The sequence below is a fragment of the Plectropomus leopardus genome, chromosome 5, assembly GCF_026936395.1.
Source record: "Plectropomus leopardus strain MGB_pleo_1.0 chromosome 5, ASM2693639v1, whole genome shotgun sequence".
Lineage (NCBI taxonomy): Eukaryota > Metazoa > Chordata > Actinopteri > Perciformes > Serranidae > Plectropomus > Plectropomus leopardus.
In genome coordinates, this window is record NC_142180.1 from 19,881,627 (window position 1) to 19,896,676 (window position 15,050).

The 15,050-nt window shown below is 44.4% G+C and overlaps 1 protein-coding gene and 1 pseudogene across 2 annotated transcripts; both read right to left on the reverse strand.

Moving 5' to 3' along the window:
* Positions 1-541: 541 nt before the first annotated feature.
* On the reverse strand, positions 542-12,964 carry LOC121938406 (hydroxylysine kinase-like). 2 transcript variants are annotated; one of them, XM_088077678.1, is made up of 5 exons: positions 12,840-12,964; positions 4,505-4,813; positions 3,209-3,351; positions 1,952-2,132; positions 542-1,812 (listed from the first exon to the last, which is right to left on the reverse strand). In XM_088077678.1, the coding sequence occupies exons 2-5, from the start codon at positions 4,809-4,811 to the stop codon at positions 1,364-1,366; spliced, it is 1,080 nt and encodes a 359-aa protein (XP_087933804.1). In that variant the 5' UTR covers positions 4,812-4,813; positions 12,840-12,964; the 3' UTR covers positions 542-1,363. The 2 variants fall into 2 exon arrangements, with proteins under 2 accessions (XP_087933804.1, XP_087933803.1); XM_088077677.1 differs by lacking the exon at positions 12,840-12,964 and adding an exon at positions 5,117-6,159.
* LOC121941293 (hydroxylysine kinase pseudogene) lies at positions 12,561-13,791 on the reverse strand (annotated as a pseudogene).
* Positions 13,792-15,050: the final 1,259 nt, after the last annotated feature.

Consider the following 15,050-nt stretch of genomic DNA (forward strand, 5'->3'; position numbering starts at 1 on the left):
ATGACTTTCTAGCCAAAAGCATATGTGGTGCAATTATCATTAAAATGTATACTAAAGTTCTCTATGTAACATGCCCAACAGCAATTTAAAAAGTGTAACGATAAACTGATGTAACAGTTCAAAGAGCTTTTTTTTTTGCAGTACAAACCATAGTAGTCATAGTCATGAATCTTCACTTGTATTCAGTATGTCTGACAGCCTTGACATTGATAAGAAATGTGTCCTGTTGCTTCAGGCTCATATAAAATTTAGACTGGCAGCCTGAATAGATGAGGGACAATACGTCTACTTCTTCACCGCAGACATAGCAGTCATCTGTTTTAGATAAGGAACCGTACTGCGTGGAGGATTTTTGCACATGAGAATGAAAACATTAAACCAAATCATGATTTGAGTGGTAATTGGGGAACGTGCTTTGTTGGTCTGTCCCTTGCTTATGGTTACCTCTCACTTGTACAGTCTGTCCTCTCACAGAAATCCTTTGGCCTAAGGCTGAGAGTTTTACTGAAGTGTCATTAATCATGGTGATCATTGGGACACGTTTTGAGCAGGAGGGGATTTTCGCTGCAGTAAGATCAATTGTTTGACGGCCTATCTTGAATGTATTTCTAGTGTGTAACCTCTGGAGCCAACGTCTAACATTTAAACCAATTTTCTGTTTGGAAGAAATAGACCAAAGTTCAAACAACTACAAATATTTCTTACCACACAACTCATACACAATTAACACACATTTTTAAGTATATGCATTTGAAAGAATGAGTCTTTTCTGAGTTGTTCTTATGTTTATTAAGATTATTGGAGCAGTATAAAAGTATTAAATTGTTAAAATCTGGATCCAGTTAAAGTATGAAACACACATTCTGTAAGTTGAGGTAGATTTGCCAAAGAAACATAATGAATGCACACCAATCCAAATAGCAGGACATTATTGCAATTTAGTTGACATGTGACCGAAGCATTACATTTGTCTTCAATCTTGGCAAATCTGAATGAATGAAATTGGCCGGTCAAGGCATTAGATCCATTACAGAGCAGGTTAAGGACTGTAACCAGTGGTGTAGTGATAGTTGATGAGGTGACTGATGGTTCTATAAAACAATTTCCCCTGAATGCTTCCCTGTTTATTTTGATGATTTTTTTGCTTTTACACTACTTGATCAATAATTAATATTGCTACCTTTTAGATTTGCTACCTTACTTGTTATTCCTACTACAGTATGTCTGAATCTCAAGAGTAAAATGTTGTTTGTTTATTGTGAAAACATAATCTTTTGTTTTTTATTGGTGGGCTTAAAATTCCAATTAATTTGGACAAAAGGTTCACTGGAATCAACCTGTTGTGCATTGGAGGTGTGTACAGCTACGTATTTCTCTCCTCGTCACCGAATTGAGCAGCACTCTGAAACCACACCTTCTCCACCTGCTTCTTTCCGAGCTCCCAGAGCTGACGGAGAGTGTGGACGCCCTTCCTGGATGTAGTCATCAGATACTCTTTATTTTCTGGATGCAAAGTCACATTGTAGCGAGCAAAAACCAAAGATTGGCAGAAGCGGGACAGCACCAGGACATAGAGACAATCTTTCTCTGCCTCGTTGAGGGGAAGGACACTTTCCCAGCCTGCGAGGACAGGTCCACCCACCTCAATCGGTTTGGGGTGCTCCGTCATCATGTACATGATAGTGATGGCTAGCTCATAGATGTAGTAGCCACTGCTCATGTCCCCAAAGTCGAGGATACCAGAAATCTTGTGGCCGTCACCCTCAGGCTGCACAAGCACATTGAGGTCACTGAAGTCACCATGGTTAATGCCTTAGAAAAGGAAGAAAGAAAATGTTTATATAAAGCAAAATGCATTATTACTCATTTATTCAGAGAAGAGAAGTCTAGAATCAAATTTGTACTTATCAGCTTTATTATCGACATGTCTAAAAGTAAATATCATACTCACACTCTCGGAAATTGGAGCGTTTAGGGACCACAGAGGTCTTGTACTCATGAATGACAGACTTCACAACCTCCTGAAGAGGATCTCCATCTAATACATGGATGTATGCTTCCAGGAGGGGGATATTTGACAGACTCCATATGAACGTCTCTCTCTGCAGCATGCCAAGATGAGGGTGATCCATCTGGCAAAAACAATAATGATATTGGCTGGATCCCAAGTCCTTAAATTGCATCCATGCTTCCCTCACTCTCGTCTTTTCCTTGAGTCTAAGCCCCGCCCACCAATGATGCATAGAGAGATGCAAGGAAACCACGAGAGGAGAGAGGAAACGGGCACAGACAGTTTTAAGAGACATGAGATGACATCTCCTTTGAAGCCTCATGTGAAGCAACGCCCGTTTCTGATGATGGCAGCAGCTGATCAGCTGATTGGGCCGCTGCTGGTTGTTTGGGTGTACTGTGATGCTCACATAGTACAGAGGAAACGTCACAAAGCTTTGCAAACTCTGCATGTATGTTCCACTACAGCAGAACTGTAGAACAGGCATTTTTCAGCACCTGCTCTGCAGAGAAACACGTCTGCATTAGCTGCTGCCAGGTTGTTAATAACGTCATCATATGAATATATGACGGCTTCTGAAAGAGTTCTGCACTGATTACAGCAAGACCTGATGTTTCCGTCAACGATGAACGCAGGTATCTTTCAATGAGCTCAAGTGTCAAGAAACCGTGAAACTGAGAAACCGAGATTAATTAAATATCAAACTCAGGCGTGATAAACTAGAGCATAGTCTTTGATTTGTCGTCACTCTGGTTTGAAACTGTCAATCAATAAGTGACGGGTGTGTCGGCTGATAAAGACCTCCATAAAGACTGCTCTCGAGTGTCGACGCTCCTCAGAGGTCCCTCCTCGATTCTCGATCCTTGGGACAAATAAGTGCTTTGGTACCTCCTTCAAGATGACGCATCAAGACCGACTTCCGGTCGAGGCGAGGATTGAGAAGCAAGAAAATAAAAAGTTAAGGACTTGGGATCCAGCCATTGGGAAGTGGAAGAAAGAAGAAAGAGTGCAAGAAGGTGTTATGACTGGCTTGAAAGCCACAACATGAGGGAAATAACACCGGATTATATGTAGAAGAATCACATCTATTTACCAAAACCACAAATACATTGGACCTTTAAGACATTTGATTCAGAATTCATGGTGTTAAAAAACAAAGTCAAAGATTTAAGTTTCACTGGGGTGTTATCATTATACCTCTTGCAGGATTTTGTCCATCCTGGCTGCTGTCTTGCCAGTTTCATACAGTAACTTTGGTGTTAAAGGGACCTTGGAAATGGTGTTTCCAGGCAAATAAGTCAGCAGCCGCACCAGGTACTTCTGAAAGCCATAGCCACAATCTGTAAAAGGTGAAGATAAGATTAGCGTAACAGCCATTCCCCTCAATCTTAGCGTTTATAGAGTATGAACTGTAGGTTGAGGCCTTGCTCAGGGGCACATTTATCATTACTAGAGTGTGAATATCAAAGGAGAATTACACCCATTTTTTAAAAATGAATTCATGTTATCCCTATGGTCTACGACAGTCTCAAAATATTACTTAGTATCTACAACTCTCTCCCAAATCTAAAAATAAAGATTTTTGTAACCCTAGTTCTATTAGCACAAATAGAGCCCTCTCCTGGACTCTTTGGATAATACTTCTTTGATCACAAGCCCTCATTTCCAAACCAAGAAATGCGTAAACATAGCTGGCCAATCATGGGATGCCAACCTGAATACCTGAGTGTCAAAACCCCACAATATTACTTGTTTAACAATCAGAATTGTTACTGTCAAATGTGATAAATCCCTGAGAATACCCTAAACGCTTGGGTCACAGGTGTTTAAGGAAAACATAAATTTACCCCTCAAAAATCAGTGAATATCATCACAGTACTGTACAGGAGTGCAAAAGAAATGCATCAAATGAAAATCAAAAAGCGGCACTTTTGTGTCTGAACATTATTAATATGATTACAATGTCATTACTTAATTCTTTTTATGCACCAGCAATTGTTTCCTTGGATACAGTACACAATTAAAGACACAAATATGTGTGATGCTGTACTGAATGTTGTTATCATTATTTGGCTTTTACAAAAGGGGACAAATTGTATCCTCATATTTGTGTACTGGAGAGTAAATCCTGCTCCTCCAAGTCTCCAGCTACTTTAACTGAGCAAATACATTTACATACATTCTACACTGTTTGGTAAGGTACCTCTGATACATCAAAAAATGTATTTGCAATGCACCCTGCATATTTTACAAGTAATTTATGAGTGAATGGTGAAAGAGAAATTGCTATAAAACATTTGGACATCAACTGAAGCAGAAATAATTTGCGGTGACACGTAGTACAAGACGCTCTAGCCTATATGGATCCAATTTTCATATTATGGCGTATGATGTTAACTTATCTTTCTTTTCAGCCAAATTAGAGAACTTTTCTCTTTCACAGTGTTGGGCAACATTTTTTTTTTTAGGTCTGACTTGTGTGACTGGTCTCACCTGTTTCTTCCAGGCTCATGAGCTGGCCTGAGGCAGTGGGCCGGGCTGTTTGGGCACAAAGTCCATTCCTTTGAAGGAAGGACATAGCGTACATCTGCACCTCAGTCAGGGAGGGGCTCTTACTGTCTTCTGAGTTCATTATCTTAAGGACGTACTCGCCACCCTCGATGGGTGCCAAATAGAAGTTCTGGTCATCATAGCTGGGCAGAGGGCAGATTTCTGATGGTGTCAGCCCAAAGAGCCTTTTCACCATCTCAACCACTTGAGATTGACTGAAGTTGGGCTTGGCATTTTTCATGGACATCATTGCTGAAGACAACACAGAAAAGAACATTGCTTGCAGAAATGTACAAAAAGAAAAGCTCATAACCCATTTAAATTTATTCTGATTGAAATTCAGATTTTTGGCTGAAACTTGTTGAATTTTGTGAAAGTGGTGGAGACTAAATCAACAGTTGATTAACTAAATTAGTTGAGCCACATCAATAACAGTGTGGTGATGCATTAGTATTCAACAATCTGCAACACACTGCATAAAATGGTATGCCAGCAATATGGATTAACAGCAATAACTTGAAATAATAAACTACATTTACATGTCAGTAAACCTACCTTATGCTGAGAAAAGACACCAGGACAACGAATGAAAGTTCAGTGGTCTGTCCCTCGCTTACGGTTATCGTCCACTTGTAGCCTACAGTCTAGCCTCTCACTGTCCGGATCCCAAGTGTCTTTTTTTTTTTTTAAATGTCCTCGCTCCTTGACGAATGAGGACAGTCGAGAGTAGTCTTTAAGGATTTTTTTTATTGGTCGACACGCCACGTCAGGTATTGATAGGCAGTTTCACTCCTTTGGCCTGAGGCAGGGAGTTTGACAGAAGTGTTAAGATTGGAGAAGGTGTGGTTTCAGAGTGCTGCTCAATTTGGAAACAAGAAGTGAGAACTATGTTGCCATTCCTGCTTTAGTGCACAATAACAATAGGATGATTTCACCAAACCTTTTGTCCAAATAAAGAGTAATTTCAAGATCACATTCTCAAAACAATAAAGTATGTTTTTACAGTAAAAATATAACACATTTTACTTTTAAGATTCAGAAAAAATATGGCAGGGATAATACAGTGTGTCTGAATCAAAGATGGGTAAGAGACAGCAATGGCAATTGTGAATTATGTCCTATAAAATGCAAAATATCTAACTGAGACAGCATTTATTTAATAAATGCCTAAAGTCCTGAGAGTTTACACACTCCAGTGGACGTCGGTGCTCATCTAAATGAAAACAGGCCTCCTGGTTGGACATTGGATTATTGGTTTATGTTTGACACCAGCTGTTTATGAAAGTACACCAAACTAGTTGTCTTTATTCCTGCATTACACTTATATAAACACTTTTTGGTGCAGATTATATAATGTAGAAATAATAATAAATTTAAATAATATAATAATAACAATTTTAAAATATTAAATAATAATAAAGTGTGTGAATTCATGCTCTACGGTGTTGAATGCTCAAAAGTCCGTAAAAATTTGGTTCCATGGCAACACAATGCTCCACATTTTATAGATAAATGTCCATTGTCTATTATAGCCATTTGTCTATGTCTACTAATGTCTGTTGCAGAGTTTATACATTGAGAGCAAAAAAAACAGAGCAGAAATATATGTATGTGCACTCACTTGGTCAACAAAGCTGATTTTAATTGTGATGTTCTCATAATAAAACAAATATTAAAGGCAATGCACGAATGAAGGCTGCATTTCCTTCGTAAAAAGGAAAAAAAAAGTTGTTTATTTTTCATGTACTCTAACAGTTTTAATGACTTTCTAGCCAAAAGCATATGTGGTGCAATCATCATTAAAATGTATATTAAAGTTCTCTATGTAACGTGCCCAACAGCAATTTCAACTGACCTGACCCCGGACTCAGATAGCCTGGATATGGCATCAAGGCCTGAAATTTATCTGGACCATTTCTCCCCCATTGACCTTCATTAACTCTATACTTTGGTTTCTGCATCTAAGCCATCAACATGCCTGCTAGACCCCATCCCAACTAAGCTCCTTAAGGAAGTTTTGCCTTTGTTAGACAACTTTTTATTAGATATAATCAACGCGTCTTTATTAACAGGCTATGTACCTCAGTCTTTTAAAGTAGCTGTCATTAAACCTCTTCTAAAGAAGCCCACTCTCGATCCTGAGATTTTAGCTAACTATAGACCGATATCTAATCTCCCCTTTTTTTCTAAAATCCTTGAGAGAGTGGTTGCTCATCAGCTCTGTGACTTTCTCCAAGACAACAGTTTATTCGAGGACTTTCAGTCAGGCTTCAGAGTTCATCATAGCACAGAGACAGCACTAGTAAAAATTAATAACGACTTATTTATTGCTTCTGACACAGGTCTGGTCTCTGTTTTAATCCTATTAGATCTCAGTGCTGCATTTGACACTATTGACCATCAAATCTTACTGCACAGACTTGAAACCTCAATTGGCCTTAAAGGAACGTCACTAGCCTGGTTAAAGTCATACTTATCAGATCGTTCCCAATTTGTTCACGTCAATGATCAATCATCCGCACATACAAAGATCTGCTTTGGAGTGCCACAAGGTTCGGTGCTTGGACCAATCCTTTTCACTTTATATATGCTTCCTCTAGGCAACATCATTAGAAAACATTCTTTAAATTTCTATTGTTATGCTGATGATACACAATTATATCTATCTATGAAACCAGATGAAACTGATCAGCTATCTAGACTTTAAACATGTCTTAAGGATGTAAAAGCCTGGATGAGCCGTAATTTCCTGATGTTGAATTCAGACAAAACTGAAGTTATTGTTCTTGGCCCAAAACACCTCAGAAGCTCCTTTTCCAACAATGTAATTTCTCTAGATGGCATTACCTTGGCCTCTAGCACAACTGTAAGGAACCTCTGAGTTTTATTTGACCAGGATTTATCCTTTGCCTCCCATATAAAACAAACACAAACAAACAAAACCCACGGTGTGGGTGTGACCGACAGACGGTCACACCCACGCCGCCTGCCAACCCCTGCTCCACCCCAGACCTCTCCATGGTGCCTCCAGATTACCACGATTTCTGGGAAGTGTTCAACAAGACAAGGGCCACTTCTCTGCCCCCTCATCGGTCATATGACTGCGCCATCGACCTCCTGCCCGGTTCTGCTCCTCCCAAGGGTCGCCTATACTCCCTGTCTGCACCTGAAAGAGAGGCGATGGGAGACCTACATCGGCGATGCCTTGGCCTCCAGGATCATCCGACCCTCCTCGTCTCCCGCTGGGGCGGGGTTCTTCTTCGTTGGCAAGAAGGATGGCTCCCTGAGGCCTTGCATCGACTACAGGGGTCTGAACGACATCATGGTAAAGAACTGCTTTCCTCTCCCCCTCATCACCTCCGCCTTCAAACTGCTCCAGGGGTCCACCATCTACACTAAGCTGGACCTCCGCAACGCTTATCATCTGGTTCGGATCCGAGAGGGGGATGAATGGAAGACGGCTTTTAACACTCCCACTGGACATTATGAGTACCTGGTGATACCCTTCGGGCTGACCAATGCCCCGGCTGTTTTCCAGGCCCTCATTAATGACGTGTTCAGAGACATGCTTAACAAGTATGTGTTCGTTTACCTGGACGACATTCTGATCTTTTCCCGCTCCAAGCAAGAACACATACATCACGTCCAGACAGTTCTGCAACGCTTGTTAGAGAATTCCCTGTTTGTCAAGGCCGAGAGATGCGAGTTCCACGCCTCCTCTGTCTCCTTCCTGGGGTACATCATCGGCCGCCGAGGAGGCGTTCCAGCACCTTAAGGGGCGTTTCAGCTCGGCTCCCATTCTCCTGATTCCGGACCCTGAGAGACAGTTTGTGGTAGAGGTGGACGCTTCTGATGTGGGGGTGGGGGCCGTTCTCTCCCAACGCTCTGCGGAGGACCAGAAACTACACCCCTGCGCCTTCTTCTCCCGACGTCTGTCTCCAGCAGAGAGGAATTACGACATTGGCAGCCGGGAACTATTGGCAGTAAAGTTGGCATTCGAAGAGTGGCGACATTGGCTGGAGGGAACCAAGGTTCCCTTCCTCGTCTGGACGGACCACAAGAACCTTGAGTACATCCGCTCAGCCAAAAGACTGAACTCTCGCCAAGCCCGGTGGGCTTTGTTCTTCGCCAGATTCACCTTCACTCTCTCATATCGACCTGGTTCCCGCAATGTCAAACCCAACGCCCTGTCCCAACAGTTTCTGGTTGGGGAGGAAGACCCCTCCAGCCCGGACAGCATCCTCCCCGCTTCCTGTCTCTTGGCCGCCCTCACCTGGGAGGTTGAAGAGCGAGTCAAAACGGCATTGGAGGACCAGCCGGGGCCCAGTTCTTGTCCCCAGGACCGCCTATTCGTCCCTCAGGGGTTGAGGTCTGAGGTTCTGCAGTGGGCCCACGACTCCCGACTCACCTGCCATCCTGGTATTGCACGGACCAAGGAAGCCCTGCAACGGCGGTTCTGGTGGGCCACCTTGGATGAGGACACCAGAGACTGTTAATGCCTGTCACGTCTGTAATCAAAACAAGGCTCCACGACGGGCTCCTGCCGGCCACCTGCAACCTCTACCTGTGCCTCATCGTCCTTGGTCCCACATCTCTCTGGACTTCGTCACTGGTCTGCCACTGTCAGAAGGCAACACCACCATCCTGACGATGGTGGACCGCTTCAGCAAAATGGCTCATTTCATGCCCCTGCCCAAGCTCCCTTCTGCCAAGGAGACCGCTGGGCTGCTTCTGGAGCACGTGTTCCGGCTCCACGGCCGCCCTTCTGATGTGGTCTCCAATCGAGGTCCCCAGTTTACCTCTGCATTTTGGAGACATTTCTGCCGCCTCCTGGGAGCCTCCACCAGCCTGTCCTCTGGTTTTCATCCACAGTCCAACGGCCAGTCAGAGAGGATGAACCAGGAGATGGAGACGGCGCTCCGCTGCATGGTCTCCAAGCACCCTGCCTCCTGGGCCTTGCAACTGCTGTGGGTGGAATACGCACACAACACCCTCATCAGCTCTGCCACTGGACTTTCCCCGTTCCAGTGCGCTTACGGCTTCCAGCCCCCCTGTTTCCTGCCCAGGAAAGAGAAACTGCCTACCCTTCTGTGGAGGCTTTCATCCGCCGCTGCTGCCGGACCTGGACACAAGCCAGATCTGCACTCCTGCGGGCTGCGGAGCGATATTCCACTGCAGCTAATCGTCGCCGCTCCCGAGCTCCTCCCTACCAGGTGGGACAGAATGTTTGGTTGTCTACCCGGGACCTTCCTCTGAGGGTGGAATCGAGGAAGTTGGCTCCCAAGTTTGTCGGCCCGTTCCCCATCGAGAAGGTTGTCAACCCGGTGGCGGTTCGGCTCAAGCTGCCCCGCACTATGCGGATTCATCCCACCTTCCACGTCTCCAGGATCAAGCCGTTCAGGGAGAGTCCCCTGCAGCCTCCCAGCCGCCTCCTCATTCTCGCATCATCGATGGGGCGCCTGCTTACACGGTACACCGCCTGCTCTGCTCTCGTCGTGGGAGGGGTCTGCAGTATCTCGTGGACTGGGAGGGGTACGGGCCAGAGGAGCGGTCGTGGGTTCCGGCTCGTCAGATCCTAGATGCACGACTCGTGGAGGAGTTTCATCGCCAGCATCCTGACCAGCCCTCCAACATCACCTCGGCACGTGGAGGTCCCTACTCCGTCCCTCGATCTCCTCCTGCTTCTGGCGCATCTGGTTCTGGTGATTCTGATGTGGACTCGGCCTCGGAGGAGGGCGGTTCTCTCTCTGGGGACGAGGGTGGTGGGACTGGAGCCTCCGAGGAGTCCTCCGCAGCCAACCGCCGCCGCTCCCAGGCCCCTCCATACCAGGTGGGACAAAAAGTGTGGCTCTCCACCAAAGATCTTCCCCTGAGGGTGGAGTCCCGGAAGCTGGCTCCCAAGTTTGTTGGTCCCTTCCCGGTCGAGAAGGTGGTGAACGAGGTCGCCGTCCGTCTCAAGCTGCCCCGCTCCATGCGCATTCATCCAACCTTCCACGTCTCCAAGCTCAAGCCTGTCAGGGAGATCCCTCTGCAGCCCGCCGCCCGGCCTCCTTCTCCTCCTCGCCTCATCGATGGTGCCCCGGCGTACACCGTTCGGCACCTTCTTCGCTCTCGTCGCCGGGGACGTGGTCTGCAATACCTGGTGGACTGGGAGGGATACGGCCCAGAGGAGCGGTCCTGGGTTCCGGCTCGGCAGATCCTGGACGACCAGCTGATTGAGGACTTCCACCGTCACCATCCTGATCAGCCCTCCCGTGCCGCTCCTGGAGGTGGGTCTTCTGTCTCTTCTCCTCCTCCTTCTCCAGTTCCCGGTCCATCTGGTTTGGGGTCCTGCACGAGGGGTCCCGATTCGCCGATGAGGGTTATTCCGTCCTCGGATGACGACGACGACGACGCTGATGGCGACGTTGCTTCCATGGGGTCTGAGGAGTTCTAGCCCTCCTCCTGGCCCCCTCCGCCCGCCTGGTTTCGGTGTCCTTGGTTTGGGACGTCATGGAACGTCCCTTGAGGGGGGGGTTCTGTCATGGTTCCTGCATCCTCCTCCCCCTCACTGCCAGTAGATTTCCACTCACCTTCCTCTGACCTGCTCTACCTGCAAGCCCCACCCACTGCTGCAGCCGGCTCTCCCCACAGCTGCAGCTCATCAGCAATCAACCCGGTATTTAAGACACTCCAGCCCACACACACATTGCCAGATCGTCCTCTGCAGCATGCATGTCTTTCCAGCACTCTCCAAACAGTTCATCCGTTGCCGACTCTGCCTGTCCCCGACCTGCTCTCCTTGCCTGACTCCTCGTGAACCTACCTGCCTTCTGTCCCCGACCACGTGCTCAGTTTCGGCATTCCGGAAATCTGACGGATTCCCTGGTAAAGACCTCTCTGCTCTGCTTCGACGATTCTCCTGCCTGATCCCTGCTGGTGCTGTTGTTTCCGTGGACGGACTTCCCGGTAACCGAACCCCTGCCTGCCCTCGACCACTCCTCCGCTCGATCCCCGACAACGCTCACACACGTGTTGTCGGTTCGCGGAGCTACGGGGTTTCCTCGTCACCAGCCACAGTGGGTACAAGCTTCGTGTCTTCGCTTCGTGTGATTCCCAGAGACATTGCTTGGGCTCACAGCCCGAAGAACGAACTCTCAGTCTGTATCCTGTTTACCATTCATGTTGGTATTAATAAAGGTTATTACCAACTGCCAGTGAAGTGTACTGTACTGCATCTGGGTCCTCAATACACCCGTTACACCCAGAGACTGTGAGGGCTCTCCGCTCAAAGAATAAACTTTACTCAAAACTCATTCCTTCTGCTTCTTACCTTGTTTGTGTTGGTAAAAATAAAAGTTATTACCAACTGTTTTTGAGTGCCGGTGTACTGCATTTGGGTCCAAACCCCACCCGTTTCAGAGTGAGTCTTTTCTGAGTTGTTCTTATGTTTATTAAGATTATTGGAGCAGTATAAAAGTATTAAATTGTTAAAATCTGGATACAGTGACAGTATGAAACACACATTCTGTAAGTTGAGGTAGATTTGCCAAAGAAACATAATGAATGCACACCAATCCAAATAGCAGGACATTATTGCAATTTAGTTGACATGTGACCGAAGCATTACATTTGTCCTCAGTCTTGGCAAATCTAATGAAATTGGCTGGTCAAGGCATTGGATCCATTACAGAGCAGGTTATGGACTGTAACCAGTGGTGTAGTGATTGATGAGGTGACTGATGATACTATAAAACAATTTCCCCTGAATGCTTCCCTGTTTATTTTGATGATTTTTTTGCTTTTACACTACTTGATCAATAATTAATATTGCTACCTTTTAGATTTGCTACCTTACTTGTTATTCCTACAACAGTATGTCTGAATCTCAAGAGTAAAATGTTGTTTGTTTATTGTGAAAACATAATCTTTTGTTTTTTATTGGTGGGCTTAAAATTCCAATTAATTTGGACAAAAGGTTCACTGGAATCAACCTGTTGTGCATTGGAGGTGTGTACAGCTACGTATTTCTCTCCTCGTCACCGAATTGAGCAGCACTCTGAAACCACACCTTCTCCACCTGCTTCTTTCCGAGCTCCCAGAGCTGACGGAGAGTGTGGACGCCCTTCCTGGATGTAGTCATCAGATACTCTTTATTTTCTGGATGCAAAGTCACATTGTAGCGAGCAAAAACCAAAGATTGGCAGAAGCGGGACAGCACCAGGACATAGAGACAATCTTTCTCTGCCTCGTTGAGGGGAAGGACACTTTCCCAGCCTGCGAGGACAGGTCCACCCACCTCAATCGGTTTGGGGTGCTCCGTCATCATGTACATGATAGTGATGGCTAGCTCATAGATGTAGTAGCTACAGCTCATCTTCCCAAAGTCGAGGATACCAGAAATCTTGTGGCCGTCACCCTCAGGCTGCACAAGCACATTGAGGTCACTGAAGTCACCATGGTTAATGCCTTAGAAAAGGAAGAAAGAAAATGTTTATATAAAGCAAAATGCATTATTATTCATTTATTCAGAGAATCGAAGTCTAGAATAAAATTTGTACTTTTCAGCTTTATTATCGACATGTCTAAAAGTAAATATCCAAACAACGTTGCCCTGCATGATAAAGGTACACAGATAAAATAATCAAACAGTGCAGCATGAGGTAGAAAAAGAAAACACTGAACTTGTCAAAAGGGCCAATTAAGTATGTAGCACTGTTAAAAAACCCCCAAAACATTTCAATAGACAGAAAATTGTAGAAAGTGTTCCTGCACCTGTTGTGAACACTGAAAAATCTGCTTGAAATTCTCCCAAATCACTCCTTTTACACAAACGTCATTCAGTTATTGCTGTCACTATATAAATTAATCCAGGAGTTTATAAATTGTTCTGTACGGTTATTGTTATGCATTAAATATATTATGAAATAAACATAAAATATCTTACTTGGTCTGGGGGTCTTCAGCAGGGTTAGAAATTAACTTTTTTGTTCACCATGGTTAGTGGATTCAAAAATCTACCAGCCACTCAAATGATAACCATTATATTTTTGGCTGATGAGTGTAGCAAATCTAGCAGCAACTTGCATATTTTGCCAGCATTTAGCTGGTGCTAATGCCAAACCCTGTCTTCATTTTACCCAATGATAAAAAAGGGGCCCCCTCATGAAAAAGGTGAGGAACCACTGGCCTATACCAGTGATGCTCAACTGATGACCTGTTAGCCACATCCGGCTATCAAAGCTGTCCATCTGGCCTTCAGAAAATAATTAATCAATTGATGCTGAAGCCCTATTGACATGAATTCAGAAGGATTGCGTTACAAGATAGCAACACATTTCCTTATGTGCGTTAAATGATGCCCAGCAGTCGCTACACTTTACCGCAAAAACAGTCAAATCCGCTTTTTTCGAAGTATTTTGACCGCTAGCTTTAGTCACCTGGTTAACAGTTACTGGTGGTAACCGGGGCTAACGTTACCGGTAGCTTTACACGCTTACATTGAAAACATGCTACGTGAGTTACATAACAAACTTACCGAGTGCTGTGGTGGCTCTCTGGTGGACCCTGTCGCTGGAGATATATCGCTGAAACTCTAAATTGCAACCAAAACAGCACTTTAATCAGCAACAGACTGATACTACCACCTAGCTAGTCTGTGTGCTACCATGAAAACAACCCAGACAGACAGCAGAGCGCGCGCACTCATACAGTCTTCTTCGTTGGCTTCTTCGGCGGTTGCCAACGCTTTATCGAGCTTTTACTTTGGTACTTCCGCCGAATGAATATTTAGAATATATGAAATAAACATTTAATATTATATCTAAAATGTTGACTAAATATTTAGATTTAACATTTAACGCTGGTATTTAGATTTCATATTTATATTTAACATTGGTATTATATTAAATAAATATTTTTGCAAGTAAAGTAAATATGACAAAGTAAAAAAAAAACATTGCTGTAAATTTTTTTTGGACATGAAAAAAATTACACCACCTTTGTAAGTTTCATCTAAATTAGGGATGCACAATAACTTTTCCATGTCATCAGTATTGGCACATATTGAAATATTGAAATTGAAATATTGGCACTGGCCAACTTGCTGATTTCTGCCAATATGAAACACCTTTTTTTAAAACGACAAACTGAACATGTACAAAACATTTACCCTAAATTTCGGGTTGTTTTTTTCATTTTGCAGAATGAATGAATATTACACACGCTGAAAAGCATTGTATTATGTCTCCATCTGGTGGTGGGCCATCGCAACAAGAGTATGTAAATGATTTGATTCCTATTACAGAGGAGATTTGATGATCACTAAAATAAGGTGGGGGGAATATCGAAATCGGTATTTGTTATTGGCCAAACAAGTTGTTATATATGGGATCACAGACAAAAAATCCAACACTGTGCAACAGCAATTTCTATATGTCGGAATTTTGTTGTTATTTTCAGCATCTGTTACTTTGCAAATGGCACCCTATACTATACTGCTGAATTTTAT